Here is a 27,997-nt window from a genome sequence, read left to right as displayed (position 1 = left end):
TGCCATGAGCTTGTCTCCCTTTGGCTCAATCTCCACATTTGTGGGCTCTTCCTTCCCAGATATCTGGTAGCATTTCCAGTTTTTAGCAGGAGCCAATATTATCAACCTTTTAAGTCATTCTACCACAGTCCAAGGGATCCAGCCTCCCCAAGGCCCAGCAAAGAGACATTTTTCTGATGAGGACTTCTGAGCCACAGGCCTTGCTAAAGAGAACGCGCAGCTTCTCAGGCCGGAAGGCGTTTTGTGGCTGAGTGTGATTGAAACAGAAGTTGCTTTGTGCGCGCGCACGCACACACACACACACACGCACACACACACACGCGTACACATCAGAGTAGGGAAACCGTCATTTTCCTACTCACCCTCTGATATCAGCCACCTTCTCTGTAGCTACAGTTTCTCTTCACTCACATTAATCCCTGGCGATGAAAAATGAACCTCTCCCCCACCCGCGCTGCTGCCTTTCGCCTCCCGCCCCCAGAGAAGCATTTCTTCATGAGGCAGACGGTGAAGGTTTTTTTCCAAGTCACATGATCCGGGATGCAGGGGGAGAATCCTTCTTGGAACAGAGACGGGCCCAGAACCAAATCAGATGAGGAGAGATAAGGTGTGATGTGGGGAAGACTATATAAGAATGGACGCAGGGCTGCAGCGAGCACTCAACCCACTGGCCCCTTCTCAAGACACAGCCATGCATGTGCCCGCAGGCTCCGTCACCAGCCACTTGGGAACCACTAGCCGCAGTTATTTCTATTTCACCACGGCCTCACTGGCTCTGTGTCTCGTCTTTGCTGTGGCAACCATTATGGTGCTGGTAGTTCAGAAGACGGTAAGTGGACTTCTCTTCTTTGCCTTTCCTTTCTGATTTATGTTCAGTTTTCTCCAGAGAGAGACTTGGAAATAAACTTAAAAAAGAACCTATATCACGCAGAGAAAGGGAGCAAAGAAATGGGAACTTAACTCTCTCAAATAGTTTGGCTTTTGGAGAGAAAATTTTGTTGAGCCATCATCTCCAAACTTTCCAGGCTCCCAGGAGCCAAAAGAAGGGAGAGGAGCTCTTAGCCTTGAGAAATTAATAGTTAAATGTTGCTGAGCCAGAGCAACATTCCTATCAAGGAAGGAAGTGATAAGGAAACTTGGTAACACATTTGTACAACTTGGTGTCAAGTCTTCAATGCCTTCAGACCAGATTCCAAGGTTCTCTATTCTCTGTCTAAATGTTCCTGAGACTTCGGAGGCCTCATCCAATGCTAAGAGCTTTTTTTAACCTGGAGCTAAGTTTCAGAGGCCAAAGTCTATAAGGGAAAGAGGCAAGAGAGAAGACCAGGGCTTCTTAGAGCTTGGGCATTTCAGCGTTAAAGCTCACAAGACAGACTGAAAGCTTCCTCCTGAGCCACTGCTTTGAAGAGCTTAGCTCTTCCACAAAAACATAAAGCACAGAGGCAGAACCTAGAGATGTTTTTCACATCTGTTCCCTTGAGACTGCTCAGAATTCTAAAACTACAAGCAATTACGGGTACACACTGTGAGGCCAAAGGGTCTCAGGAAATTCACCTTTTTTTGAAGTAAATGGTGAGATTTATTGTGAAACCAGAAGAGATGAAGGAGGAAGCTTCTTTATATTTTAGGAAATTGGTGTTTACAGAGAATCCACCAGCATGTATTTTATAGAAAATACTGTACTGATAGGATATATTGCTCATGAATTTTTTTAATGAAATAATTTTGATAGTTTATGAACTGTACCCCCCACCAACCTGCCAGAGTAAGTACATTTCTATTATTCCTTCAAAGCTCCCATTTTGTATGGTGTTATAATCCTGCAGAATTTGTTCTGGTTTCCTTCAGTTGTCTTAGGCTGAACGCTCTTTAACTTATTGATTGCTAAAAAGAACAGGGCTTTAACAGGCTTTGGTATCTGTTTCTCAAGTGTCATCAAGCTTGGAAATTTAAATGAAACTTTGAGGCTCATATCTCCACAAAAGTGAAAGAAAATAGAATTGCTAGCATTTGAGATTTAGATTGTAGAATTTATGAAGGTCATCATTTAATGGGCTCATCTACATCTACTAGGAATAATACTCTTGAAAACATTCTAGGACACTTTTTTTTTTTTTTCTGTAGAGGCTCTATAATTTCTATAATTCTAATCTGAAGTAAACCAGAGGTGTAACATTTTATAGCAACAGCCAAAGCAAAGAAATTAAAGTGGTCTTTGAAAAGTTCTGTAGTTAAAGGTTGCAGCTAGAACTGCTATGAGACAGAGAGAGAGAAAAGGAAGGAAGGAAGGAAGGAAGGAAGGAAGGAAGGAAGGAAGGAAGGAAGGAAGAAACGAAGGAAGGAAGGAAGGAAGGAAAAGAGAAAGAGATGATGGGGGTATAAGGTGTGGTGGTAACATATAAAGCTAGAGAGAGCTCCAGAATGGTCCTTATTCAAATCCAACCTTTGTATGAACTGATTCTTTCCATGAAGGAACGAGAGTGGATCTTTCTCCCTCATTTTTGTAAATGTGGAAAATGAGGAACAGAAAGGGGACAGGGCTTGACCTAAGTCGTCCTGAGAAAGTGGTAAAGACTGCTTGATTATTTAATCAGGACACCATTCCCTTTGATGATACAGCCAGCCACAGAAGCACTAAGAAACTCTGTTCCTGCTCTTCTCTTGGGAGCGCTATCTTCTTGGCATCCATCTCCTTGACTTAGCCTCACGTTGGGATATGAAAAGATTCACTTCAAAGTCTGATTGTTGGCTTTGGTGTACTGTGATTTCTTAGCCCGAGAAATGTCAGTTACTTGCGTAAAAGAACTGCGACATTAAAAGTGAAGTGTTTTACACATACCATTTCCGATAATTTGTTCAGATATTAACTGTTAGAAGAGCTAAGAAGAGAGAGTTATCCCCTTGAGCCTGAGTTATCAGGAAAGGCTTCCTACAGGAGGAGGGAATGCAGGCTGGCTTTAGGACAGGTACAAATGACAGTGAAGAGACAAATGAAGAGACTCTAACAGGACTTCTGATAAAGAAGTCAATGGGAGATAACCAAGGACCTTAAACTCATATCCCAATTATTAACAATGGAATGGACTGGTGGCCACATAGCACTCTGCTATGAGGGTGGATCGGGGCAGGGGTGAGAACCATGAGAATGGTTCTGTTGGCCTAAGAGGTCACAGCTCTAAATGAAAAGGCACATGCACAGACAAAATTTAAAACACGCTTAACTCATAATATATAATAAGCGATGGAAGGTAGGCACATAGGGCTACCATGAGACCACAAGTTAAGGAGACAGAACATTTTCCCAGGCAGAGCTAAGAAAAACTTCACTGGAGATTGACATTTCAGTTTGGCTTGAGAAATGTGCACAGTTTCAAATGGGTGAAGGGAGATTAGAGGAGAGAGCTTCCCTGGCCAGTGGAACAGTGTGAGAAAAGTGATGGAGAAGAAAAGTGAAAGGCATGTAGGAAAATCAACAAAGATCGCCTTGAGATTTGGCTTGAAGACCAAATAACTCCAAGGCCAAATTCCTTGGCAGAGGCAAAGAAAGAATTAGGTTTCAACCTCAAATACTTGTTGAGCATCTGCTGTGTACAGGACATTGTTCTAAGTAATGGGTACAGAGCCTTGATCAAAGCCAACAAAATCCCTGCTTTCCTGTTACTTATGGAACTTATTGCCTACTGATGTCTTAAGTCTCTGTGGTGGCTGTATTTTATTTACCTTTAAACTATTATATTTATTTAAAATATTCTATTCTTGTGGTTTAAGAAAAGTAAATAGTAAACAAGGGAAAAGAAAGAAAAATAGAAATCTCTCACACTCTCCCCACCCAACCAGCAATCCCTCTTCCCTGAGATAATGACCATTAACAGATTCTTCCATGTCCTTCCAAAAATCTCTGCTTCTACAAATATATAGTATACACAGGTCATTATAGTAAACTCATAAATTTGCACCTTGCTTTATTGACTTGACAGTGTATCTTGGAGATCCTTCCATGCCAGCACATGGAAGTCCATCTCATTCTTTTGAAGAGTCACATAGCATTTTATTGTACTTCATATTTCACCGCGCCTAGTGAAGGACACTCAGGTTTTCCTCTAGAAGTTTTGCCCACTGTGCACATCTGCAAGTATATCTGTGGGACAAATTCCTAGTGGTGGTAATATAATGTGTTTTTCATTTCTATAAATTATGTAAATCAGCTTCCAAAGAGATTGTACCAATATACTACTCTTGAGGAAGTAAAAGTCCTACCAACAAAGAGACAGATCTTCATGAGAAAGACAGAAAATGGATTTCTTACTGAGTAAGCACAACAGAGTACCTGCATATGTGTCAGGATGAAATTTCACACAATTCACACAGCAAAGAATGAAAAACAACAAAAAAAGAAAAATAATAAAATTTCTCATATCTCCTCCAGAGACAAAGGGTTATATACAGATTTATATAGGCTACAAGGTTGACACCAAAAGTGTTTACAGTTCAAGTGGCTCCGAGGTCTTCAATCTTAGAGACATCTCTGTCACAAACCAGGAGCCTGGACTTATCCAACCCCTAGAGAGATCCATTTACAGTCCACACGGTTAGCAAGGGCTCATTATGTCCTCTAGAAAGAAGAGAAAGCAGCTGCCTTCTTTCCCTTTATCAGCAAAGAAAATTCCTTTTTAAAAAAATTTATCCTTACAATACCACTCTACTTCCCCACCAAGAGTGGAGTATAGGGGTAGTGACCGGTGGTCATGGTGGTAAGGTTTTCTGGTTTGCTTTTCAGCCCAATAAAATATAGGGGAGAATTGAAATGCCCTGTGATTCTTCTCTCTACCCATGTTACTCTCTCCAATGCATTCAATTTATCAATCCAAAAAAGGCCACTGAAAATCTTCTCCAGGGAAAGCCCTATGCTGGGCTGTGAGGGAAGGACCCAAGTGGGTAAGGCAGGACCCTTTTCTCCGAGAATCTCTAAGTTGGAGAAATGAGGCCCAAACACTCAAGAGACTGAATTTGGGGCAGAATGGCACTGAATGCCATACCAGAGGAGAGGAAGACAATTTCTGCTTGGGATGAGGGAAGGCTTTGCAGAAGAGCTTAGAAGGGAAGCTGAGCCTCCTCCAAGAATTAAAAGGATCATGTCTTATGCCCAAAGTTTTATTTTGAAAAACTTTAAACCTACAGAAAAATGGAATGGTAAACACCCATATAACCTTTCACCTAAATTCACTGTGTTAATATTTTGCCGTATTTCTGCTCTTTCTATATATGTGAAAGTAAGTTTCAGATAGTGTGACCTTTCACCTGCATGTTTCAGCACCCATTTCCTACTTACCGCAGTGCCATTATCATAGCCAAGAGAGTTAATGTTAATTTGGCAACATCACCTTATTATAATATGTAGTCCATATTTTAATTTCCTCCACTTGGTCAAAAATGTCTTCTACAGCTGTTGTGCCTTGTTTTGTTTGTTGACCCAGAATCCACTCTCAGGTTATCTGTTCCAATCTAGAATGTTACTATTTAAAAGGTGGTCCTGGGAGCTTGTTAGAAATGCCAAGCCCCATTCTAGACCTGCTTTTTAATAAGGTCCCTGGTGATCTATACACACGTTAAGTTTGAGAAGCACAGATCTAACAATCTCCTCTGCTCTTTGTTGCTTTTCACGGCATTGACTTTTTCAAAGGGTCAGTTCTGTTGTAGAATAGCTTACGATTTGGAACTGTCTTAGTGTTTACTCATGATTATATTCAGATGAAACATTTTTGGCAAGAACAGTACACAGGCGATGTTATATACTTCTTACTGCAGCAGAGCTAGAGGCATATATGTCAGGTTGCCCCATCATTGGCAATAATGTTTAGTCCCTTGATTCAGGCGGAGACCACTGGCTATCTCTTTAGTAGAACACTTTGTTCTTTCTTATTAATAAGTCATCTATGGGGTAGTACTTTGAAGACATACCAATATCCTTCACTTCACATTTTTGGCATTCTTTGATGATGACCCTCATCTGAGTCAGCTAATGTACTGAGGGTTGAAGAATGATAATTGCCTAATTCTATCATTCTTTGTGCATTTATTAGCTGACATTCTTCAATGGAGAAGAGCTCTCCATTGGAAGGATGGTGGCAGGTGGAGATGGTGCCGGGCATTCCAGGTGAGGCAACAGTGAGGAGACGCACAGCCTGGGAGAAGGCGAGCCCAAGTGTGAGGACAGGAGTTGCAGGGCCAGAACAGAGGTCAGTCCAGACTGCACGGGGGAGCAGCAGGACTTAGAGCTAGGTGGCAAGAAGCATTGATAGAGGAAGATGAGAGGATAGGAAGCCACCCTATCAACAGACTAGGAAGATTTCCTACACCCATGCATGAGCTCAGCTCCGCACTCAGCCTCCAGAAGCCATTCCCCATTCCTCGGGGAAGGAAGGCCTCAGTATCCTGATTGCCTGTTGAGTAACGTCTTTTTTTTTTTTTTTTAATTTTTTTAACATCTTTATTGGAGTATAATTGCTTTACAATGGTGTGTTAGTTTCTGCTTTATAACAAAGTGAATCAGTCATACATAAACATATGTTCCCATATGTCTTCCCTGTTGCGTCTCCCTCCCTCCCACCCACCCTATCCCACCCCTCCAGGCTGAGTAACGTCTTTAAGCCCTTGTTTTTCAAAGTGTGGACCCTGGCCCAGCAGCACAAGAATCATCTGGAAGCTCATTAGAAATGCAAAACCTAAGGGCCCATCTCACACCTACAGAATCAGAATTAGCATTTTAACTAGATTCCCCAGGGGGAGAAGCACTGCTTTAAGCCACTGTATTCCAATGACCACTTTCACTAACATTACCAAAACAAAGGCTGTCAAGGAAAATTTTCTATGACCTCCAACCACTTTCTCATGGAGTCTCAGGAGAATTTCCTGCGCCAGCTTCATCCTGCCCTACCCTAGAGAGGCAACGTGGCTTGGCATTGAAGAGCATTGCCTTCCAAGTCAACACGCCAGAGTTTGAACACTTTCCTTGCTATTCACCATCTATGGGACCTTCTATAATCATTAAGTCACTTCTCTAAGTCTTAGTCAATCACTAACTCTTGGGGTAAAGATCAAATAAGATAATGCATGTAAAGCATATAGCCCCCAAGGATTAAGCACCCTCATTGAGTGCTTAATCACGTTCACTGGAAAATAAGAGAGGCATTCCTGGCAAAGGTCTCCATGGCCCACCTTACAAGATGGGAGGCCACCTGGCATATTCCAAATATTAGTTCCTTTTGGCCACTTTCCATCAGAGAGGGTATCTTTTTTCAAAGTAAATTTGAGAGCTGACTCCCCTGCTTTTCAGCCCAGATAAAATATAGGGGTGAACTGAAATGCCCTGTGATACTTTGCTCTGCAAAAAAGAAATAAGACTTTCAAGGTATTGAGGCAAATTAAGCACCTCATTAGGAGTAACCAAAATAACTACAGTTTTCAAGTACTTGCTAACACTCTATGTATAATATCTTATTATGTCCACAACAACCCAGCGGAGGGAAGCATTATTAGCCCTGTAATCACAGTGATGAAAGGAAATGGGAAAACAGACTCCTAGGCAGGGAAGATGATTGGAACAGGCCATTCCACCTGGAAACAAACAAGTTAAATGTGACAGCTCCTCCCTCCACACACAGAAACATTGTTGAGGATACCCATTAGACACACAGATTCTGGGGAAAAAAGAGAGAGAGAGAAGTACACTTAATGAAATGTACCTGGTTGGTAACCTCGGAGATGAAGTTTCCTGAGCTACTCAATGGAGCCGAGAATGCCAACTTGGGAGGGTCCATTTGCTTGTGTCTATGTCTAGCCTATGTACTGTTTACCACAAAGCCAAGTTGCTAAGCAAGGTAGTTCACATTTCCCCAGCCAAGACCCGGATCCCCAGGCTAGGTATGGGAAAGAATTCTAAGACTGGGAGGTACCTCACTAAAGAGGAATAGATAGATGAACAGCACTGAGCATAGCACAGAAAGGGTCCTCAGCAAAATTTAAGTCGTCATCTCTTCATACCCTACTTCTGCACCTCCAAAAACAAGGACTACTAAGGGCCGGGGGGCCGGGGAAGAATGAGCTTTTCTATCCTTGGCTTCTGAAGACAGCATCTCTCCTGGGGCATAGAGCCAGGGAAAGAGCACTGGAGAATTTCAGTCTGGGATCTGGGATTCCACTGACTCATGAGTGTCTCAGTCTCCTTGCCTGTGAAACTTAGCTTGATGGACTAAAGGATGTCTTGGTTCCCCACTGGCCCTGATTCTCTGATCTCATCTACCATGGGTAGCCAAGGGAAGCTATGGAGACCTGTCCTCATCCCAGGAGCTCTTCAAGATAGGAATAGTCACACTTCTGTCTTGGATGTCATGGGTCCTGGGTGAAGGTTCAAGCAAAAGGATTCTTTCCTGTACTATGAAGCTTTGTTTCTGACATCCTCCTGTCTGAAGCTAGAAAACCAGAAAGCCCTCAAATGGCAGAGACTCCCCCTGTACCCCCAACCCCCCATGTAAATTAGATCTCCTTCCAGATATTATCTCTTACAACCTTTCTACTCAAATTGTGTCCTGTGGGCCAGGAGCACCGATGTCACCTGGGAGCTTGTCAGAAATAGACTCTCAGGCTCCACCCACACGTGCTGAATCAGCACTTGCATTTTAATGAGCTCCCCAAGTGATTCATACACATGCTAAAGTTCAAGACGTTCTATTTTGAAAAACTCTGCCTCTCTCCTGGCAGCTCTTGCCGCAACTTGCGATTCTAATTAGATATTTACTTGTATATCTTAAATGACTGCTTTAATGATCGAGCCATAAAATCCACAGGATGTCTTCCAATGACTAACTTAGAGCCTGGCACATACCAGGTGCCCAATTCAACATGTGCTGAATGTATGATTCTCTGGTATTTCCCAACTGCCAGTGGCCGCTGCGATGGCTCCGCGGGGACTGCCGCTCTGGCAGTCTCTCACTGTCCCTGGACATGTTCCTGGGCAGCCAATGAATTCAACGGTCTTAGCACCACATTTAAACGTAGATGTTCTTCTTCACGTATTTGCACATCACTCTAATCGACGGACATGCTTGGCAGTAAACTAGGTGTTTATTATAAATTATGAAATGCTGTTTGTTGTCTCACAGAGGCAACCGGGAGGGGAATTTTGTGACATCAGGTTCTCCTTTGAACTACATGTGCAACTGAGAGACCACAAGTGTACAGCATTGTTAATTAGGTTAAGAGCTTTCAACTAAAGCAACAAAATCATAGGCTGTTAGAGCAGGGAGGAAAGGACCTTCCGAGCCAAGTTCACTTCTTCTCCCTGATAAGCTGAAGCTCCCAAATCTATACTGACTTCCATCTCCACATCAGTGCTCTGCCGGGGCTCTGCCTCAGGAGCCTCCCTCGGACCCACTGCCACACATCTGGGCTGGAGAAGAGAGTCACTGATCAGGAGAGCTGGCAATGGAAGGCAAAGGACAGAGCCCCTAGAGCGACGGTAGAATAAAGAGAGGACTCCAGATGGTCCTAGGTGTTCATACAGGACACTAAGAAAATAAGGTGTGGGAAGCTGCACACTTCTTGCTCCGTTAGAAGTTGGGAAGTTGTTTTCATCCTTGTAAATGCTCACATTCCTCTAGGTCTTTATTAATATTTCAATCCAATGCACTATAGGAGATCCTGACCAGGAGAGGTCAAAAGATAAATAAGACACTTCATTCCTTATTGGCAGGACAACAGAGGGGTGTCTCTAATGGCTGAGGTGGGGAGAAATTGGGGGGAGACCGGGGAGGAAGCTAGTCTCTGAAGAACTAGGGGTGAAAAACTATGCCCACCTGCTTCTGTTGCTCAGAGCACCTGAGTAAGACCTCCTTTCATCCCCTCCACTCCCCAGCCTGGAGGCCCTCCTTCAGAAGACAATCCGCTATCAGAGTATCTGCTATCAACCTCTTACTTAACTATGTAAATATTTATGCATATATTTACGCTTATTATAGAATAACATAAAACATGTGACTATTAAAATAAATAATATACATTTATGCTTTTTATGTTATATATTTATAAGTATTTAGATGTTATAGTCAAATATAAACTTGTAATAAATCCATGAGAGCAGGGACCCAATTTAATTATTTTTGGTATCTTCGCAATGCTTGGCACGTAAACGTTCTATTAATTCAGTATTTCCAACCACAGGAAAAATAGAAATGTACCTTCCTAGGTATGTTTACAACATACTTTCACTGTTTGCTGAATCAAACATAGAAAAAAAAACCCCACATATATTTATATAATACACTTGTTTGCTCTTATGTTAATCAAAGTAGGAAAAAATAACACATGTGGTGGTGAAAACAAAAAGCTCTGGACTGAAAGTTGAGTTGCAGATTCTAGTCCCTGAACTGCCATAAACTTTACCTCTCGGCCCCCCGTTCCTCACATGTGAAATGAGGACAGCAATCCTCCAGTTGTGTTTCTGATAAGCAGGTTGTAAAGCAAATGGATGAGAAAGCCCACTGTAAACTAAGTCAGTGAATGAATTTTTTTTAAATCTAAGAGTCAGATGGAACATGAATTCTAAATTGCATAATACTTTGAGGACAACCAAAATGGAAAAGAAAAGGAATAGCTGTTTCAATCTGATGACATTCTCATGCTGCTTTTTTTTTTTTCCCTCTTTCTTCTCTTCCAGGACTCCATTCCCAACCCGCCGGGCAAATTCCACCTTAAAGGAGGTAAGACTTTGGAATTGGGAATAAATGTGCAGGGACGCATCCATATCACATCACAGATGGTTACCAACCAGAAACATCACGATAGTGTCCAACAGGAGAGTGGGCGGAGGGGGGCCGTCAGGGCAGAGCTGATGCTTCTCCATTCATCCGAGCAGCCTCTGAGCTGCACTCACCTCCCCACAAGTTCTCCCACCAGCCCTCAACTCTCCCACTAGTGAAAACTGTACCTCTGGCATAGGCTGTCACACGGACACAGAGAGGAACACGAGGCAGCGTTGTGTTAAGAGCTTAAAATCTGGAGTCAGGCAATGTGGGTATGAATCTAGGCTCTACACCCCACCTGAGAAACTCAGGTCCTCATCTGTGAAATAGGACTAATCATACCCACCTCATGAAGGTATTGGAGAAGCTGTCAGATCTCTTCCAGATATTGCTTGGCACGGTGACCAACACATAGTAATCATTAAATAACTGGTAACAGACAAAATGCATAATGAAGCTGAGGGCTTGTGAAACAGACCTCCCCACCCCTCATATTTCCTATCACTGAAGTCACTAATTAATGCATTGTCTCTACTAGCCCCAGACTGGTGATATGCAGAGTTAGGTTAACATGGAAAATGAAAAACTTTGGGATCATCTGATGAACGTTTTCATTGCACAGAAGAGGAAAAGTAAGACCAAGTGAAGGGTCTTGTTCAGAGTCATATGAAGTCAAACCTAGAACCCAGATGTCCTCATCTCTAATCCAGTGTTCCTTCAACCCAAAATCTTTAGCCCCATCTCAGTCCTGTAACCCTCAGAACCTAACTAGCAACTGGATCACCAGACAGCTCAGAGAAAAAAAAGTAAAAGAGAAAGAGTGGGTCATTATAGGCACCTGGATAGAGACACCCGGTCATGCTTGGGGCCAGAGGACGTAAGTGTCTGGACACAGCTTCTCACAGCAGCAGCCACCACACTTGGAGTTTCCTTCAGGACACCCGTAGTCATGCTTCTCCTGCTATTTGTCATCCAGAGACTTAGAAAGTAAGGGCAAAATCCCCTAAAAGGAGCAGCATTCTGGATCTTTCAAGGCAGACTAGTAAATACAGCTTTGTCAACAATAGCTTAACTTTGGCTGGAATTACTTAGCATGTGACCTCAGTTCCCACAATGCCTCTGTAGACAGTCACATTGAGGTAAAAAGGAGATGGCATAATGCAGAAGTAAGCAAATTTTTTCTGTAAAGGGCCAGAGAGTAAACATTCTAGGCTTTGCAGGCCATAAGAGTCCCTGTGGCGAGTCCGCTCCACTGCCGTGGTGCAGAAGCAGCAAATGAGCAGGCATGGCTGCGGGCCCACAAGACTTCATGCGCAGAATGAGGCGGTGGTCCGGATCTCACCCACAGACCAGGGTGTGCTGCCCCTCATCATGGAAACAGTACCGGCTTTGGATTCAGAACACGGAAGCTTGCAAGAAACCAAACACACTGAGTAAATGTCATTTTCCCTTCCCCAGTCCCACTGTTCCACATCCATCCAGATTTTCCAAGTTTTGACGAGAACTTCATTTTTCAAGACGGGGAGATGATCTTTAGGGAGAACATGACCCCAGTGACAAGGACAATTTTGATCAGGCAACACGACCTCAGCCATTCTGGGTCTCAGTTTCTGCACTTCCATTGTAGGTCACCAACTACAGAGGTTCTAACCTGATCCCCCTTTTCCCATGGCCAACTATGCTTTCCTCTGAGAGCACCTCCTTTTCCACAGTTTTTTTTTATTTTTGGCTGTGTTGGGTCTTCGTTGCTGCACGTGGGCTTCCTCTAGTTGCGGCGAGCAGGGTCTACTCTTCGTTGTGGTGCGCAGGCTTCTCATTGCGGTGGCTTCTCTTGTTGAGGAGGATGGGCTCTAGGCATGCAGGCTTCAGTAGTTGTGGCACGTGGGCTCAGTAGTTGTGGCTCACAGGCTCTAGAGCACAGGCTCAGTAGTTGTGGCGCATGGGCTTAGTTGCTCCGCGGCATGTGGGATCTTCCCGGACCAGGGCTTGAACCCGTGTCCCCTGCACTGGCAGGCGGATTCTTAATCACTGAGCCACCAGGGAAGTCCTCTACAGTTTTCTGGTATTAAAATGTCCTTTCTTTTACAACATGAAGCTGATATAGATGGGAATTAAGTTGGTTTGCTTTTAGTCAGAGTTATTTTGTTTGTTTGTTTGAATGGTCACAAGGCAAAATAATAAGCTGCCCATTGTATACTGGTAACTGAATTTACATTTTGGAGTAATTATTTTGGTCCATAAAATTCAAAGTTTTGGAAGCTGTGGACTAGATCAGTTACCAGATCGCTTCTTAAATGGGCCATCACTGTAGATATCAGAACACAAACTAATCCAAAACTGACTGCAGTTTACAATTCAATGTTTCTGCAACCAGGTAGAAAATGCTAATAATTCTCACCAGGGCCATGAAACTTTCGTTAAAGACCTTCCCACACCTCCCCTGGATTTATATTAGCCTCCAACCTGTAAGCAAACAACACGGGGATTAATAGTCCCATTTTGCAGATAATGAGCTGAGGCCCAGGGAATCAAGGTGACTTGCCCAAGGTCATCTAGGGAGTGGATGGCAGAGCACGGATCAGAATCCAGGGCTCCTCTCTAGCCCCCACATGACATGCTTCAGCCATAAAATGTCAGTGACCTACTGTGCGTGGTCCCTAGCTTTCTCCTGCTTTTAATGCAAGTTTCCACTTCTCTTAACTTGGCAAACTACAGACACAGTAGCAGGGTGAGGTGGAAAGAACACTACCTTGGAGCAAGGCCTGGGCTCCAGAACTGACCTTCACACCAGCAGGCTGTGCTTCTCTGGGCAAGTCTTTCCTCCTCTTTGGGTCTCGTCTATAACATAACAACAATGTACTGAATGAACTGGAAGGGCCCTTCCAACTTTGATGCTTTATGATACTCCAATCTTTCATTCATTATGGAAATATAGAGAAGTCTAAAAAGATTATTCCTAATAGCCTTGAGGAAGTCTGCATACACAGCCTTCTCCCCCAACAAACCCCTCTTAAACAGGCAGAAACAGCAAACTCCCTTTTGAAAAGCCATTGCAAGACATTCCAGGCAGAGAGGCATCGTCCCCCAGAAACTCCAGGGAGGAAGCCCCAGGGGTCAGCATGTGGTTTGTCACGGGGCTGGAGAAGAGCAGAAGCCAGACGCTTCCCAGGGAGACCTCTGCCACCAACTGATGGAAACTGCCCACCATCAGCAGGAAGCCAGCAGCAGCCCAGAGGCTGGAAAACAGGGCCATGTCCGTACACTAAAGTAATGTAACACAGGATGACACTTAGCTGCAGGGAAACCACCGAAAGCCAAGCCTTTTTTTGTAATGAAAAGATGTCTGAGTCTCAACACAAGCTTCCCGCTCCCAACCAGGAGACTTGTCACTGGCAGACTGCTACCTCACACACACTCCATCGTGCCTAGGACTCAGTGGCCCATGCGGGGGCCCAGCCGGGACTAAGGGTAGGAAGGGCAATGGGAGGAGAACATTTTCCCACACGCTTCTCCTCTTCTCTGGCAAATGCAGCCATGAAGGACTCCTGCACAGAGATACTACGAGGGTGAAATGGGACAGCAGATACGACCCTTGTCTGCCACATGGTCGAGCATGAGTCCTCTGGACACAACAAGAGTCCAGGCGGGCTGGGCGAGGGAGGCTTGTACTGCTTCTCGTCACTTCTTGTTCCAGTCTCCTGCCTCCACAGCGTTTTGACTCTCACCTATGCTCGTGTATGTGCCTTACTTCCCCAAACCCTGGAACACAGCCCCCATGCCTGAGGTCCCCAGAGTTCCAGAAGCACCCGCAGCTGTGTGTAGCAAAGCTGACAGTAGCATTTAGGGTACGTGGAGAAGGCGGCGGGGCAGTGCCTTCCATCATGGAGGATGAGGCAGACTTGAGTTGCAGACCCCTCTGTGCTCGTGAGGCTTCTGCGCCCCAGCCACCAGGGCCTTCTGGAGGGACTGCACTGCTCCCTGGGGTTCAGCCCTGTGGCCATGCTCTCCTTCTTCCCATTTTCACCACGCCTTCACTTCCCCTCACAAACTCTGCAGAAACTCAAATTCTACTGCTTTTACTGCAAAATAATTTTGGTCACCTTGGTCTCAGCCCCAGGCCTTCCTAACTTCCCAACAACAAAATATCAATTCTTAGCTGTACTGGAGGAATTCTGTAGACAACCTGTAAGTCAGTTTTTCTCTTATTCCCTTACTAGGTATGTGTGAGGATCTGGTGAAGTGAAAATAATAAACACTGATGGGTCACTCACTCCGTGCCACGCACTGAGCTGAGTGCTTCGTGATTCACGCGTACAGTCTCACAACAAGTCCGGGGGATAATCAGTAGCCCCTTATTATTTATAAGTAGGGAAACTAGAGCACAGAGAGGTTTACCGACTTGACTTGCCTAAGACTGCACAGCTAGCATGGAGTGGGGAGACCTCAGAAGGCAGGCTGACCGCCTTGGAGCCCTTTTGCCGAACCAGGATTGTATGGTCAGATGCTGAGTACAACACAACTGTGCTTCCTTCCGGTGCCCCTACCAGTCCTCCAAGGCTAGGAATCCTTCCAAGGCTCTCTGCCACTTCCTGAGCACCTGCTCCTGCAGCTGTCTTTCTTCTTGGCACTGAAGTATGCTCTCTGCTGTCGAGCTTTGAGACAGACAGGGCCACTAGCACAACCACACACGTGGGTTTGCACAAGAGGTGAGGTGGTAGGGGGCATGAAGGGCCCACGGCAGGGGATCTAGAGGCCAAATTCAAGCCCCAGGAGTCATGAGACCTGGGATGATTCCTTCCTCCCCACAGCCTGCCAGTTAGAAGAGTTTGTCTTTCCTGTGAATGTCACATGGCCCCTAATATCCCAAGGTTCCCTGGAGGCCCTGAGGAAGTGGGAACAGTGGACAGACCACATGAAGTGGTCCTGTACCCCTTCTTGCATTCCCCACCCTCAGCCTGAATTCAGTCTCCAGCTGGGGATGAGGTACAAAAGGCAGAGAATTGGGTTGAACTTCGGAATACCTAGACTCCAGTCCTATGACTTGAACTCCCAGGGACTGGAGTTTCCTGTTTTTGAAAATATCAGGCATGAGGTGGGCAAGCCAGCTGTCCTGACCTAGCATGGATTTTGCTCTGAATATAACATTCCAGGAATCAAATATCTTAGGATTCTTTGACCATGTCACCATTCTAACAATTTGTAATTTGTGCATGGCTTGGCAAGCTACCTTTCTCCCCGTTTCCCCGCTAAAAAGAAAATGTGAGCATTAAAAGAGATCAAGTAAGTTAGCTCTCTAGTTGTAACCAGTGAACCCACCCCCAGGGAAATGATACAAGCTGCCCATCGAAGGCAGTGAAACTAAACCAAGGAGCTAGCTACTCACCAATGCCCCGCTAGCCCTGGTGTCACACACCTGGGATCTGGATGGCTGCAGCCGCACCAGGATGCTGCCCTGGCAGCAGAAGAGGCAGGTAGAGAAGCAGCAGCCTCCTCCCCTAGAAAGACTGAAAAACAGCAGAGACCTCACTTCCATCAGGTGGACTGATCTGGATCTAGATTGCCCAGTCTACAAGTTGTTGTAGTTTATTTTTCCACAGTAAGTGGGGATACCCCTGCTCATGGGGTAACTGCTTTTCAGATAGTCACAGGCCTCAAAGAGCTTATTGGCTTCTCCATTCACTTTAAACCCATTCACTTAAAGCCCACTCTTAACCTGTCTTTTGGGTTTTTTTTTGGCCTCACTGTGAGGCACACAGCATCTTAGTTCCCTGACCAGGGATCGAACCGGGGCCCACAGCAGTGAAAGCACAGAATCCTAACCACTGGACCGCCAGGGAATTCCCTTGGAGTCTTTTCAATCCTGACCTGTTGCAGTATGTAAGGTAAAACTATCTGACTTGATAGTTTTATCAAGCCTTGCCATGTGGCTAAAAAAAAAAAAAAAAAAAAAAAGACCTCAAAATCCTAAGTAACCTTCAAGGGATTCAAATGAATTTCAGCTTGATCCCAATTTGTACTTACTGGTGGCTTTCTATGTGCTTAACGCTGAGCATGCCGTAATGGCTATTCCCCAAATGCTGTTTGTAAATCCAGGGTCACCTAGTTGTCCTTTGTTTAACAAATAGCGCATCCTGGAGTTTCTCTGTTACTAGCTGGCCTGGTGGCATTGAGAAAACAGCTGAAATGACCCTTAGGTTAAGGATTCATTTTGATTCTGAATTCGACTGATAGCGGACTCTCCCCTAGATGTCACTGTTGGGACTCTCCTAGATATTCCGCCAAAGGGAGGAACTAAGAAGCCAGGACATGGTAGACGCAGAGTCATGAGGATGATTCCTCTCTTTCTTGGAAGCATTAAAATATTTTCAGCAGATGGGAGGAGGATTATTCACACTTCCCTGGGAGCATCAGATGGCTTCAAACACTTATGTACATAACTGAGAAACTTCAATCCATCAGATAATGCCATGAGCTCTGGTTTAATGAGCATTTCATCAGCCAGATCACTTCATCAGCTAAGCAGCACTGCTAAACTGTGCCACTGTAACAACTAGGGAAAGAGGAGTGGGGGAGGAAGGGGCTACCATGTGCTGTGCCGGCCACTTGATATCCATAATCTCATTGCATCTTTGCAACATCCATATACATTTGGGTTGTTACCATCCCCACTTCACAGATGCAGTCATTGAGGGTCAGTAAGGGAAAGTGACAGGTCTGAAGTTAAAAGCCTTGACCAGAACCCAAGTGCTCTCTTTGAGATGCACTGTGTTTGTTTTGCCCTGGTATCAACCTGGAAGGTGCCTGGCACTCAGACCACATACTTTCTGGCTGGAATGATAAGTGTGGTTTGTCTTGCCCCCTTGGGCATTGCTGTATCTTAATGGAGCTCTGATTGCCCCTGACTTACAACTTGGCAGTGTTCAGCACACCCGCCTGAAGTCACCTGCTGCCATTCTCCCAGGAAGAGGGAGCCCAGAAGGCTCATTTGTGCTTGTTTTCCCAGCACCACCAGCTGTCTCATCAGTTTTCAGTCCAGCGTGTATGGTGGCCACAAACCCACTTCTTCCTACATTTAACCCTTCCTGCTACATGGAAAGACTGAAAAATGGGACTGAGCCCTGGACTAGGAGTCAGGAACTCTGTGCTCTGAACCCAGCTCTGCCACTAGCCTACGGTGGGGTCTTGAGCCAGACCTTCAGTCCCTCTGGGTTCAGTCTCCCCACTCATAAATCTAGGGTCTTGGTTAACTTGGCATCTAATGGTCCTCTTGGGTCTAATGTTTTGAGATCTCAAGGTGTGTTCCCATCTTCAGGTTGCCATTATTCTGACCTCTAGAACATGACCCTTTCAATCACCTTAGGCAACATCTCTCTCCCTATCTCTGTCTTACGTGCGCCTGTCCAGGATGGTTTCATTGGCACATATTTCTCCCCAGGCTTCCAAAAAAAAGCCCAAGAAAGTTCCATGATCCCCCTAGAGGAGGCCAAAGCTTGGGAGAACGCTTACAAATCTTGCCCATCTGAAGGCCTTGGTCCTCAGAATTATTCACAGAGTACTTGGGTTGTCCAAAAGATGGAATGCCCCACAGAAGCACGGAGTCCTGGGTTTTGGCCCTGCCTCTGTCACTGACTCATGGGGTGACCTAGGACAAGTCTGCTGGGTGGGGGGTAACATTGAGGAACACACGTGTTACATAGTTACCAAGCCTGGACCAGATGAGTTCTCAGGGAACTTCCATTTCTATGAGCCATGGAAACCGCTAACAGAACAAGGCTCTTCATAACTTCGATTGTCCCCAGACCTAAAATGCTCTGTTCTACTGATACAGCTACCTGGAAATCTTACTATGTGAAGACAGATTCCTAGCTGGGGTAGAGCAACATGCCTCAAAAGACAGACAGTTGGAGCTGGGACTGACTTTTGGTCCCCACAGCAAGCCTGGTGGTGTAAAGCTGGGTCTACACAGCCTGCTACAATCAGCTAGAAGGGCCCTTCTAGATCATCAGATTCATACTGCTCTTCATCTAGCTAGGGACATGACAGCCCAGAGAGGGACAATTCCTAGATTCTAACTCCCAGGCCATCTACTCTGCCATGATTTGCAGATTGTTCTCATTTCCCCACGCTAGTGTTTACTTCTTCAAACTAAACCCCTCGAGACAGCAAATCTGGTTGGGAAGTGAATGAAACGGGTGTGTTTTGCTCCCAATGTTCCCCAAATTCAAAATTCCAGGAATACTATAGGATTCCTGTCTCATAACCAAAAAAGAAAGTCAGAGCATGGATTCACAGGGTGATGAGAAGCCTCAAGCCACATGACTAATGACCCCTGAGACATTCATCTAGGTCTTGACAAGAGCCTCCCGACCCTCACATCAGTCCAACACAACTTTGAACAGCACTAACTGGTCAAATATTGGAGCTGCCAGCACTGTGACTTACAGTGTGAGTTGTGTGTCCTTAATGAATGTCTTCCCACTGCCTCATCTGAGAAATGGGAACAGGAGTGGTGTTAACCATTAGCTGAGTGCATCACCTCCTTAAACGTTCACGGAGCCTTCGTGTTTGGGCCCCAGAGAGCCGGGCCCCCTCAGCTCTGGCCCTCCTAACAGCCTCGGCAGCTGCGAAAGGCCACCAGTGTGCCCTCCCCTGGACTCCTCTCCAAGTTCAGCGGCCCCATTCCACCAAGAGCTCCTCCGGTGTCCTGGTTTCCCAGCCCCTTCATTGAGCCGGCTCTAGCGATGTCATTCTTCAAGGGAGTTGCCTCTGTTTTCCCTCTCTCTTGAAACATCTAAAAGATTCTTAAAGAAAAACTAAGATACGCCATGGCATTTGACTTCAGGAAATGCAAATGCTTCAAAATAAGGTGTTTTTTTTTTTCCATCCTTGGGTTTCTCAGAATTACAACTGAGGTCAACCCAGCAAACATGCAAAGACCAAAGGGGAAATAAAAAAACAAGAACATGCATGTGTGAGAGTCAACCCAACCCCAGGCTTGTACTTCTACAGACACCCATTTACAGAAGCTCACCTGACAGATGCCACCACAAGTGACATGGTGTGAGGGGGTCTTCAGCCACGGAGTAGAGCCTGTTCCTGGTGCGATGTGCTGGCTTCCGCCAAGGGCTTGAATCTTAACCTCCCGTTTAATCTAACCTAACCTGCAGAACCAATGGTAGACTGAGGCCAGGTGCTATTCCAGCCCAGAAGGGAAAGCAGGCCAAGACTCTGCATTCATCCCACTCAAGCCTTGAGAGCTTAGCTGACACCCACAGAGGGGAGTAAGAGAGACACACTAGATGATCCAATTCAACATTTGCAGAGCAGCTTCTGAGCTGGCAGTGGGGATAGTTAAACAGCAGCCTCTGCCCTGAGGATTCACCATCTAACAGAGGAGGTAAATACCAAACAGACGGAGGGGTCAAAGAATACCAAACAGACGGAGGTAAACACCAACAGACGGAGGGGTTCCCAGAGGCTGTGCTTTACACAAGGAATAGCTTATCAGTGAAGAGGGGAATTCCAAGTGCAATGGAAAACCAACATGGTGTGTTTGGGGGCACCCCAAGGCCCCAACCTTCAGTAAAATGGTCAAAAATCCACTCAGGCATTAGAGTCAGATAGCCTGGGTTTGACTCTCCACTCCACCACTGACTAGCTGTGCGAATGTGAACTTTTTAAAGCCTCTGTTTCCTTATATACAAGAGAGAGGTCATTAGAGTACCTTTCTCGTGGGATGATTGTGAGAATTAAGTAAAATAATGCATGTAACGTGCTTGGCACAGTGCCAAGGAAACAGCCCTCGGTCGATGTGTATTAGCTATTATTATTATTATTATTATTACTAGCACTACTACTACTACTACTACTACTACTATTGGGACAAGTACAGGAGAGTACAGGGAAAGAGGGAAAGTGAGGGATGAGACCGCAGAATTCCGTAGCGATTAGAACACAAGGGAAAATGAATGCCATGTGGAGGAGCTTGGCCCTGATCCTGCAGTCACAGTAGTGTCAGAAAGGGGTTCCAAGCAGAGAAGAGATGCAGCCAGACGTGCCTCTCTGTGATTCCTTTTGACTTGATGTTCCACGTACCAAAAAGAGAAGGCTGGGCCAGGGGGACTCCCTACCAGTAGTCAGAGCACATTTAAGGATGAACAGCCCTCGAGAGTTCCCTGGTGGCCTAGTGGTTAGGATTCCGGGCTCTCACTGCCATGACCCAGGTTCAATCTCTGGTCAGGGAACTGAGATCCCGAAAGCCGCACCTCATGGCCAAAAAAAAAAAAAAAGAATGGGCAGCTGTCATCGCCTCGCTGTTGTGAATGTGGCTGGACACACCCCGAGAGCGTGGGCTGCAGGCAGGACAAGAACGCTAGTTGGAGGATGCGTGAGAGATGGGATCAGAAGAACGGCAGCTGGCCTACCAGCCCTCCTCAGCTGAGACACCTTCGGACCAGAAGCTCTTCATGCCTTGAGGGAAGAAAAGGATGAAAACTGTCCCCTGCTTCTGCTGGGGGTGCCTCTAGCAGTGAGCTTGTTCAGACAGCAGAGGGGACTCCTCACTTAGCTTTCCACCACTCCAAGGACCCCACCCCGCTTTAAGGAAGGCCAGGAGGGACCTTCTCAGGTCTGGACAGAGAAGGCAATGGGGAGGATGGTGAGCCCAACATATGCTCTACTAGAAGATCCAGTGAACGAGCCTGCTAGGGTGTGGCCACTTCGACTGAATGGCTGCCTGGTCTCTGATGGATGGAATGAGCGATCATCTCTGGTGACACCGTCAAAAAGATGTCAGTGTCAGGTCTTAGATCTCCCAGTTTTACAGATTAGGGAAACCAAGACCCAAAGAGAAGAAAAGATTTGCCCAGAATAAGCTGAATTCATGAGTCTTTGAAGGAAATGTATAACTTGGTTCTTTGCATACGAAATAGTTACTATAATAAGAAGCTGAGCTGCCATCACCAGTGAATATATTTAAAATATTTTTATTTCTTAAATTCCACAATGGCATAAACATTGTCTCTTTTCCTTGCCAAGGACGCTCCAAATAGCAGGCTCCCTGCTTAGATCTCTTTGATCCTCTATCCTCTTAAAACTGAGCACCAAGATGTGTTTATCTCCTTTGTCTAGCAACATGGCCCTGAGGAAGAAACCTGATTCTCTGGAATCATATAGACATGGGGGTGGATCTAAGGGTTTCCACCAACTTGCATGACCTTGGAGCAGTGGCCAGCTCTCAACACTGTCCAGGATTAGCCTTTCAGGGTTATTCTGAGAATCAGATTAGCTGAAATATGTATATTTCAACTAGTGCACTCTTAAAGGAAGGGTGGCAATAATTACTCCCAGCCTTAGTGTTCTGACTACCACTGCCTGGCTGACTGACTGACGTAGGACAATGTACTTCATCTGTCTGGTCCACACGCTTTTTTCCACCTCTCAAAGGGACATAATAATACCTCTCTCATGGAGTTGTTGCAAAGATCAAGTGAGGTGGCGTACATAAAGCAACAAGAATGCAGCTGGTACATACAGGAACTCAGGCCCTGTCTGTTTCCTCCCCCCAACTTCCACAGCCTTTTGTAAAAGCCCAAGTGGGAGCAATCACGTTTTTAAAAACCTTGTAAGGTACTTGACAGCAAAATGAGAAATAAACAGGTTTCCTTTTGTCCCCCAAATGGAAACAGAATAGTCATCGTCTCCATCAAAGGGTCACGGAGAAAGATCTGGCAGCTCCAGTTCCCGGGGCAGAGAGAGGCATTTAACACGGGATCTCCTTATTTTTAGGGAATTGTTCAGAGGACATCTCATGTATCCTGGAAAGGGCTGCATTCAAGAAGTCATGGGCCTACCTCCAAGGTCAGTAACCGCATCCAGGAACCCAACCACATGAGGGCCACTTCCTGTGGCCTTTCTGAAATTTCTAAGCCAGAGGTCACAAGTAGAAGCCCACGGCCATATGTGACCTGCATGTGGATTTTGTTTAGCCTGCATGATATTTTTTTATAATTTGAATTTAAATGCTTTAGGGGGCGAAGGGAGGGCATTACTCTCGAAAGCTACAAGGTTCCCACTTCCTCAGCCTCATTCACTGTCTCAAGTTTGCGTCCCTGGCCTGTGAGGGCATTTGTACCTCACCTCACCACCCCTCGTTACTCATCCATCTAGGGGCTGCAGGCCAAGTGTGCAGTACTTTTCCTCAGGCACGGGAAGCAGGCTCCTAACCTCTGCCTCTATCAAGTTATTCATAAGGGAGCCACAAAATTGCCCTGTGCCCAGATTGACAGCTTAATGGCCATGTTCGCACAGGGTCTATTTGCATATTGCAGCATGCTTCGGGAGAGAGGCCCCTTATAGATGAAATAATAAGAGGCACTTACACTGGAAGAGATGAGGTACAGAGGAGATGGCCGAGATTCTCTGAAATAGCCATTCTGCTCATTTAAAAAAATTCAATTTTGCAGTCAGCTCAGTTCTCATTCTTCAGCTGAATTGCAACGAGGTTTAAAGGGAAGCAATTAAAATGAACACGCCAGCTTCCCAATTCTGAAAGACAACCTGACAAATCAGTGCCGATTTTCACTTGTTAAGACTCAGAGACTTGGCTTCCGATGCCAACTTGTCAGCTTAGAGGGTCTGCTAATTCTTTGCTTTTCTATAAAACCCAGCTGGGAAGAGGCCCTCAATGTGCACTTGAGGGGTCTACAAAATTATGTCTGTCTGGCCTTTTAAAGAGAGGAAGACATTTAAAAATTCAGACAATGTTAAGGGACGTATCTTAATGTGAAAGTTAACAAATTGAGATTCTCCTGGACCTCGTGATGCCTAAACTGTTTACTAATTGAACAAAGTTGAATGTTTTTTTCTCTGATACTTTGTGCAATGCCTACCAAATAGCAGTCCCCCATTGATCAAAGATTCCTTGATCGGTTGATTAAATGTCCATGATAGTCCAGAACTTATGGGGAATACAGTCCAGGAGCTAATAGTCTGAAAAGGGAAAAATAATAATTATAATAATAACAGAATGATACAATGATTAAATGGGAAACAGTTCCGTAGGAGGTAAAGGTCTAATACTGTGTGTGTTCTGACCCTCCAGCTTTATGCATTAGAGAAAAGGCAGGGGGTGGTTTTGTACCTGTACCTTGAATACTCAGTAATGCCTAGGAGTAACATGGAAGATATTCCAGGTGGTTGAACCAGCAGTCAATATTATAGAAAACACAGGACTTGAATGGGGAACCTTGAATAAAGACTTCAAATTTTCCAATCCGCATCTGAAATTTACCTAATAATTCTGAGGTTCTTTTGTCCTTCTCTTTCCAGTGTCAAAGCATATAAACAAAACCAAGTTGTCTTGGAACAAAGATGGCATTACCCATGGAGTCAGATATCAGGATGGGAATCTGGTGATCCAGTTCCCAGGTTGGTACTTCATCATTTGCCAACTGCAATTTCTTGTGAAATGCCCAGAACATTCTGTCGACCTGAAGCTGGAGCTTCTCATCAACAGAGATGTCAAAAAACAGACACTGGTGACAGTGTGTGAGTCTGGAGTGCAAACCAAAAACATATACCAGAACCTCTCTCAGTTCTTGCTGGAGCACCTCCAGGTCAACGCCACCATATCAGTCAAGGTGGATAAATTCCAGTATGTGGATACAAACACCTTTCCTCTTGAGAATGTGTTGTCCATCTTCTTATACAGTAGTTCAGACTGAACCATCCCTCCCGGCCTTCAGGAAGAAAGCAACTCTCTACCATACAGCACTTCATCCTTCCAGATACTTGGGGAAAAAAGAACAGTTTAGGCCAAGACTGAAACCACAAAGGGAATTAAATAGTACACTTCTCCTTCTGTTTCCTGGGAAGATACAACTCTGGGTTAAAAAGAGAGTTTTGAGTGAAGTATCTTCCAGATAGAAGGCAGGGACGCAATGTGGTGTGGTAGGCAAAGCCACACACGGGCATCAGAAGGGATGGGTTTAGGCCCAGCCCGATCACTAACTCACTGTATGACCTGAGCTAGTCCTTTCCCCTCCCTGGAACTCAGATTCCACGTCAGAAAAATCAAGGGGCTGAGTTTGAATCTCTCCAAAGCCTCTTCCATCCCAGAAGATCAGGCTCCCTCATCACAGACCTGTGAACTAAGATTCCAGGCAATGTTCTCGAAGCCCCCGACCAAAGGCAAGTTCCCCGCACTGGCAGAAAACCGATGGTACTAGCAGTATCTGGCTGCGTGTCACCCCAGCAGAGTCAGGATTTGGGCACAAGGTTCAGGGCACCTTGACAAATGGTGTGAACAGTAGGATCTAAAGTGTGTAAAACTGACCATCCGGAATCTAATGCCTTCTGGGTATTTGGAAAACCACCTGACCAGGCTTGACTCCATTGCAGTTAAGACTGACAATAAGTCACCAACAGACAGCTTTTGTTTCCTGTCAGGAAAGTGCTGTGAATTCGGCAAGCGCTCAGTCCAGGTGATCAGTCATTTGCTCAGAGAAGAGCTGCTGCCATCGCCCACATGAACTCTTTCCTGCTTCAGATACTCTCGGAGGGCTTTTAAGGCCCCACAGCATTGATGATAGACAGTGATGACTCTGAAAATGGTGAGAAGGACTTCTGAGCAGCGGCCACCTCCTCTCCTGACATTAGGCACGACATTTCAACCCACATTTACATTTGTCCGTCTTCGAAGGAGCACCTTGTTTGTTTGAGGGAAGGACCACTGACTTGAAATATAAGCCCGTGAGGTTATGCTTCCGAAGGAAAAGGGACCCTTAACTGCTGTGCAAAAGAATGGAGCAAAATTTACATTTTTCTCAATTAGCAGGAGAGAGAAACGAGTAGGAACTCAGGAAAGTTTGTCAGAGAAAGACTAGAAATGATTTACAGAAAAAAAAAAAAAAAAAAACCCAGCAGTGGTGGTACGGATGAGAGGGACTTGGGAGAACAAAAACGGCTAAGGGAAAGATTTAAGCAATTTGCTGAGCAGGGTGTTACGTCGACCCCTTCCTAGGTCTCCACTATGAAATATTCAGTAAAGTCTACACTTCTCTTTAACACTTTCTGTGAGTAGATTCTTTGGGAGGAGCGGGCACTGGAAGAAGTGTTGAATTCATCAAGCCAAGTGGTATGTGGTAAAAGCAGACAGGCTTTGAGGACCCGAAGCCACAGAATAAGGGGGCACCTGGCATTTATACCCTAACTCTGTAGGACAAATGAATCCTGCTTAAACCAACTCACGCGCTCTTGAAAAGATATCTGCAACCTAAGCACGTGTAACCTAAGCAAGTTTTCTACCGTCTCGTATTCTAACTTGAGAAAGTTTCCATTTTCGTTTTTCAGCAACCCTCCTCTGAGCAGAGGTACCTGACTGTCACCTCGTGAGGGGTTCCTAATCTCAGTCTCTGTCAAGCAATGCCCTGAAAGTCAACATCTGAAGACACAAGGGGGCACAGAATTTAAAGGAATCCAGCAGCACGACAAAAAAGTATAAGAGAATAATCATTAATAACCCAAGGTAGGGATAACCCACAGGGAGAGCACAGCCTAGGAAGTTTAAAATGAAATTCTGTCACTCCCCAAGGGTTACGCACCCCCTGGAAATGCTGTGAGCAAATGACACCATCTACACAAGTAAAACGAATCATTTTTCTAACTGGGAACCCAGGTTACCTGAAACATATGCCTCTTTGGTAAAAACTCATCTGGAGCTCACTGATTCTGCCCTCTCCCACCCCCAACACACACACACACACACACACACACACACACACACACACACACACACACACACACACACACACACACACACACACACACAGTTTACTCGTAGAACTTGGACAAGAGGGTGATGGGTGAGTTGATGAAAAATAATGAGTGTAAATGTATTTCTGCCTTTGGGAAAATTCATAGGGCTTCCTCTATACTTGGTGACTTTCTTCACCCCTTTTCTCCATCACACACCAATGTCTCCTGGGACTTCCCTGTCCGGTTCCTTCTCAGAATCCCGCTATCACACAAAGGTTGGCTCAGAGGAGGGCCCAGCACCTCCAGGAGGGTTGATATGAACAGGCACTAAAGCAAGGAAGTGCTGAGGGAAACTGGGCAGCATTCACCAAACAAGGGAGGCTTCCAGAATCCCTGGAATACCACCGATTGTCCTGGCACTGGGGGACAAAGCCCTTAAGTTAAGACGATACAGAAGTCAGTCAGTGTCATCTCTGGAAAGATGCTGAGAGATCAGCTGAGCCAGTGTTTGAACGGAAGCCCAATATGGGACAGAGACTAAAATCCTCGCATGTGGCTGGGACCTGAGTGGGGATTTGAGCCCAGACTCCTCATGCCATTACTCCCCAGCAGGCCATACTGGTCCCCACTGTAGCCTTCCTGTAACCCCTCAGATCACATCTTTCCAGCCCTGCACTGCAGTAGGCCCCAACCTTCAGGGATTCTTCTGTTTCTCCCTGCACCTCTCAAAACAATCTGGGATCATCAGGTGGTCTGTAGATTTTGTACATGGTCAAATCACAGAAAAATGTTAGGGTCCCACGATGTCAAAGTTGTCTCTCTCAGAAACTGAAGAAATATATGATAAGGACAATATTTTGCAATAAAAATATTAAAAGCTTGTCTTAATTTGAGGTTATGCATATATGTGTGTATGTATATATATGTATATATGTGTGGATAAGTAGGTATGTGTATATGCATGTACATATATGTATATTATACACATATGTGTACATGTGTGTATATGCTTTCCCCTAATAATTGTTGTATAGGTCATCTGCTTAACCTGGGGTCCCGGGAAGAAACCTGATTCTTGCTCTGGACATTGCAAAATTTATATACTCTTGTATTTATTTTTAATTATGAAAAGAGCAGAAAGTAATATTTCTCCCATGCCTCATCAGTGTATTTAATAACTATCAATATTTTGCTGTATTTGGTTCTGCTTCTTTTAAAAAATAAAATAATACAGAGAGAGCTGAAGTCTCACCCCTCCCACCATTTCCCTATGCCCTCCCCAGAGGTAACAACTACCTGGGAGTTTTCATGTCCCCTTCATTTACATAATTTCATATTTCTTGTCCCATAAGAATATACAGTACAATTTTGTGTTTTTTAAATTTCCAATAAATATCATACTTTACCTAACATTTGTGACTTGAAATTTTTCATGTAACGTTAAG

At 45.1% G+C, this 27,997-nt stretch overlaps 1 protein-coding gene and 1 long non-coding RNA gene across 9 annotated transcripts in view; one reads left to right on the top strand and one right to left on the bottom strand.

Annotated features, from left to right (window-relative positions):
• The window catches only part of LOC307188624, a 301,789-nt gene that overhangs the window by 75,940 nt on the left and 197,852 nt on the right, over window positions 1-27,997 (bottom strand). The window lies entirely within an intron of this gene.
• Window positions 379-27,997, top strand: TNFSF8 (TNF superfamily member 8). Its single transcript, XM_079926016.1, has 4 exons — window positions 379-829; window positions 10,712-10,754; window positions 22,584-22,655; window positions 24,126-27,997. The coding sequence occupies exons 1-4, from the start codon at window positions 635-637 to the stop codon at window positions 24,518-24,520; spliced, it is 705 nt and encodes a 234-aa protein (XP_079782142.1). The 5' UTR covers window positions 379-634; the 3' UTR covers window positions 24,521-27,997.

The sequence above is a fragment of the Stenella coeruleoalba genome, assembly GCF_951394435.1.
Source record: "Stenella coeruleoalba genome assembly, chromosome: 7".
Taxonomy (NCBI): Eukaryota; Metazoa; Chordata; class Mammalia; order Artiodactyla; family Delphinidae; genus Stenella; species Stenella coeruleoalba.
The sequence above is the reverse complement of the archived record's forward strand: the minus strand, read 5'-3'. Positions and strand labels throughout refer to the sequence as shown.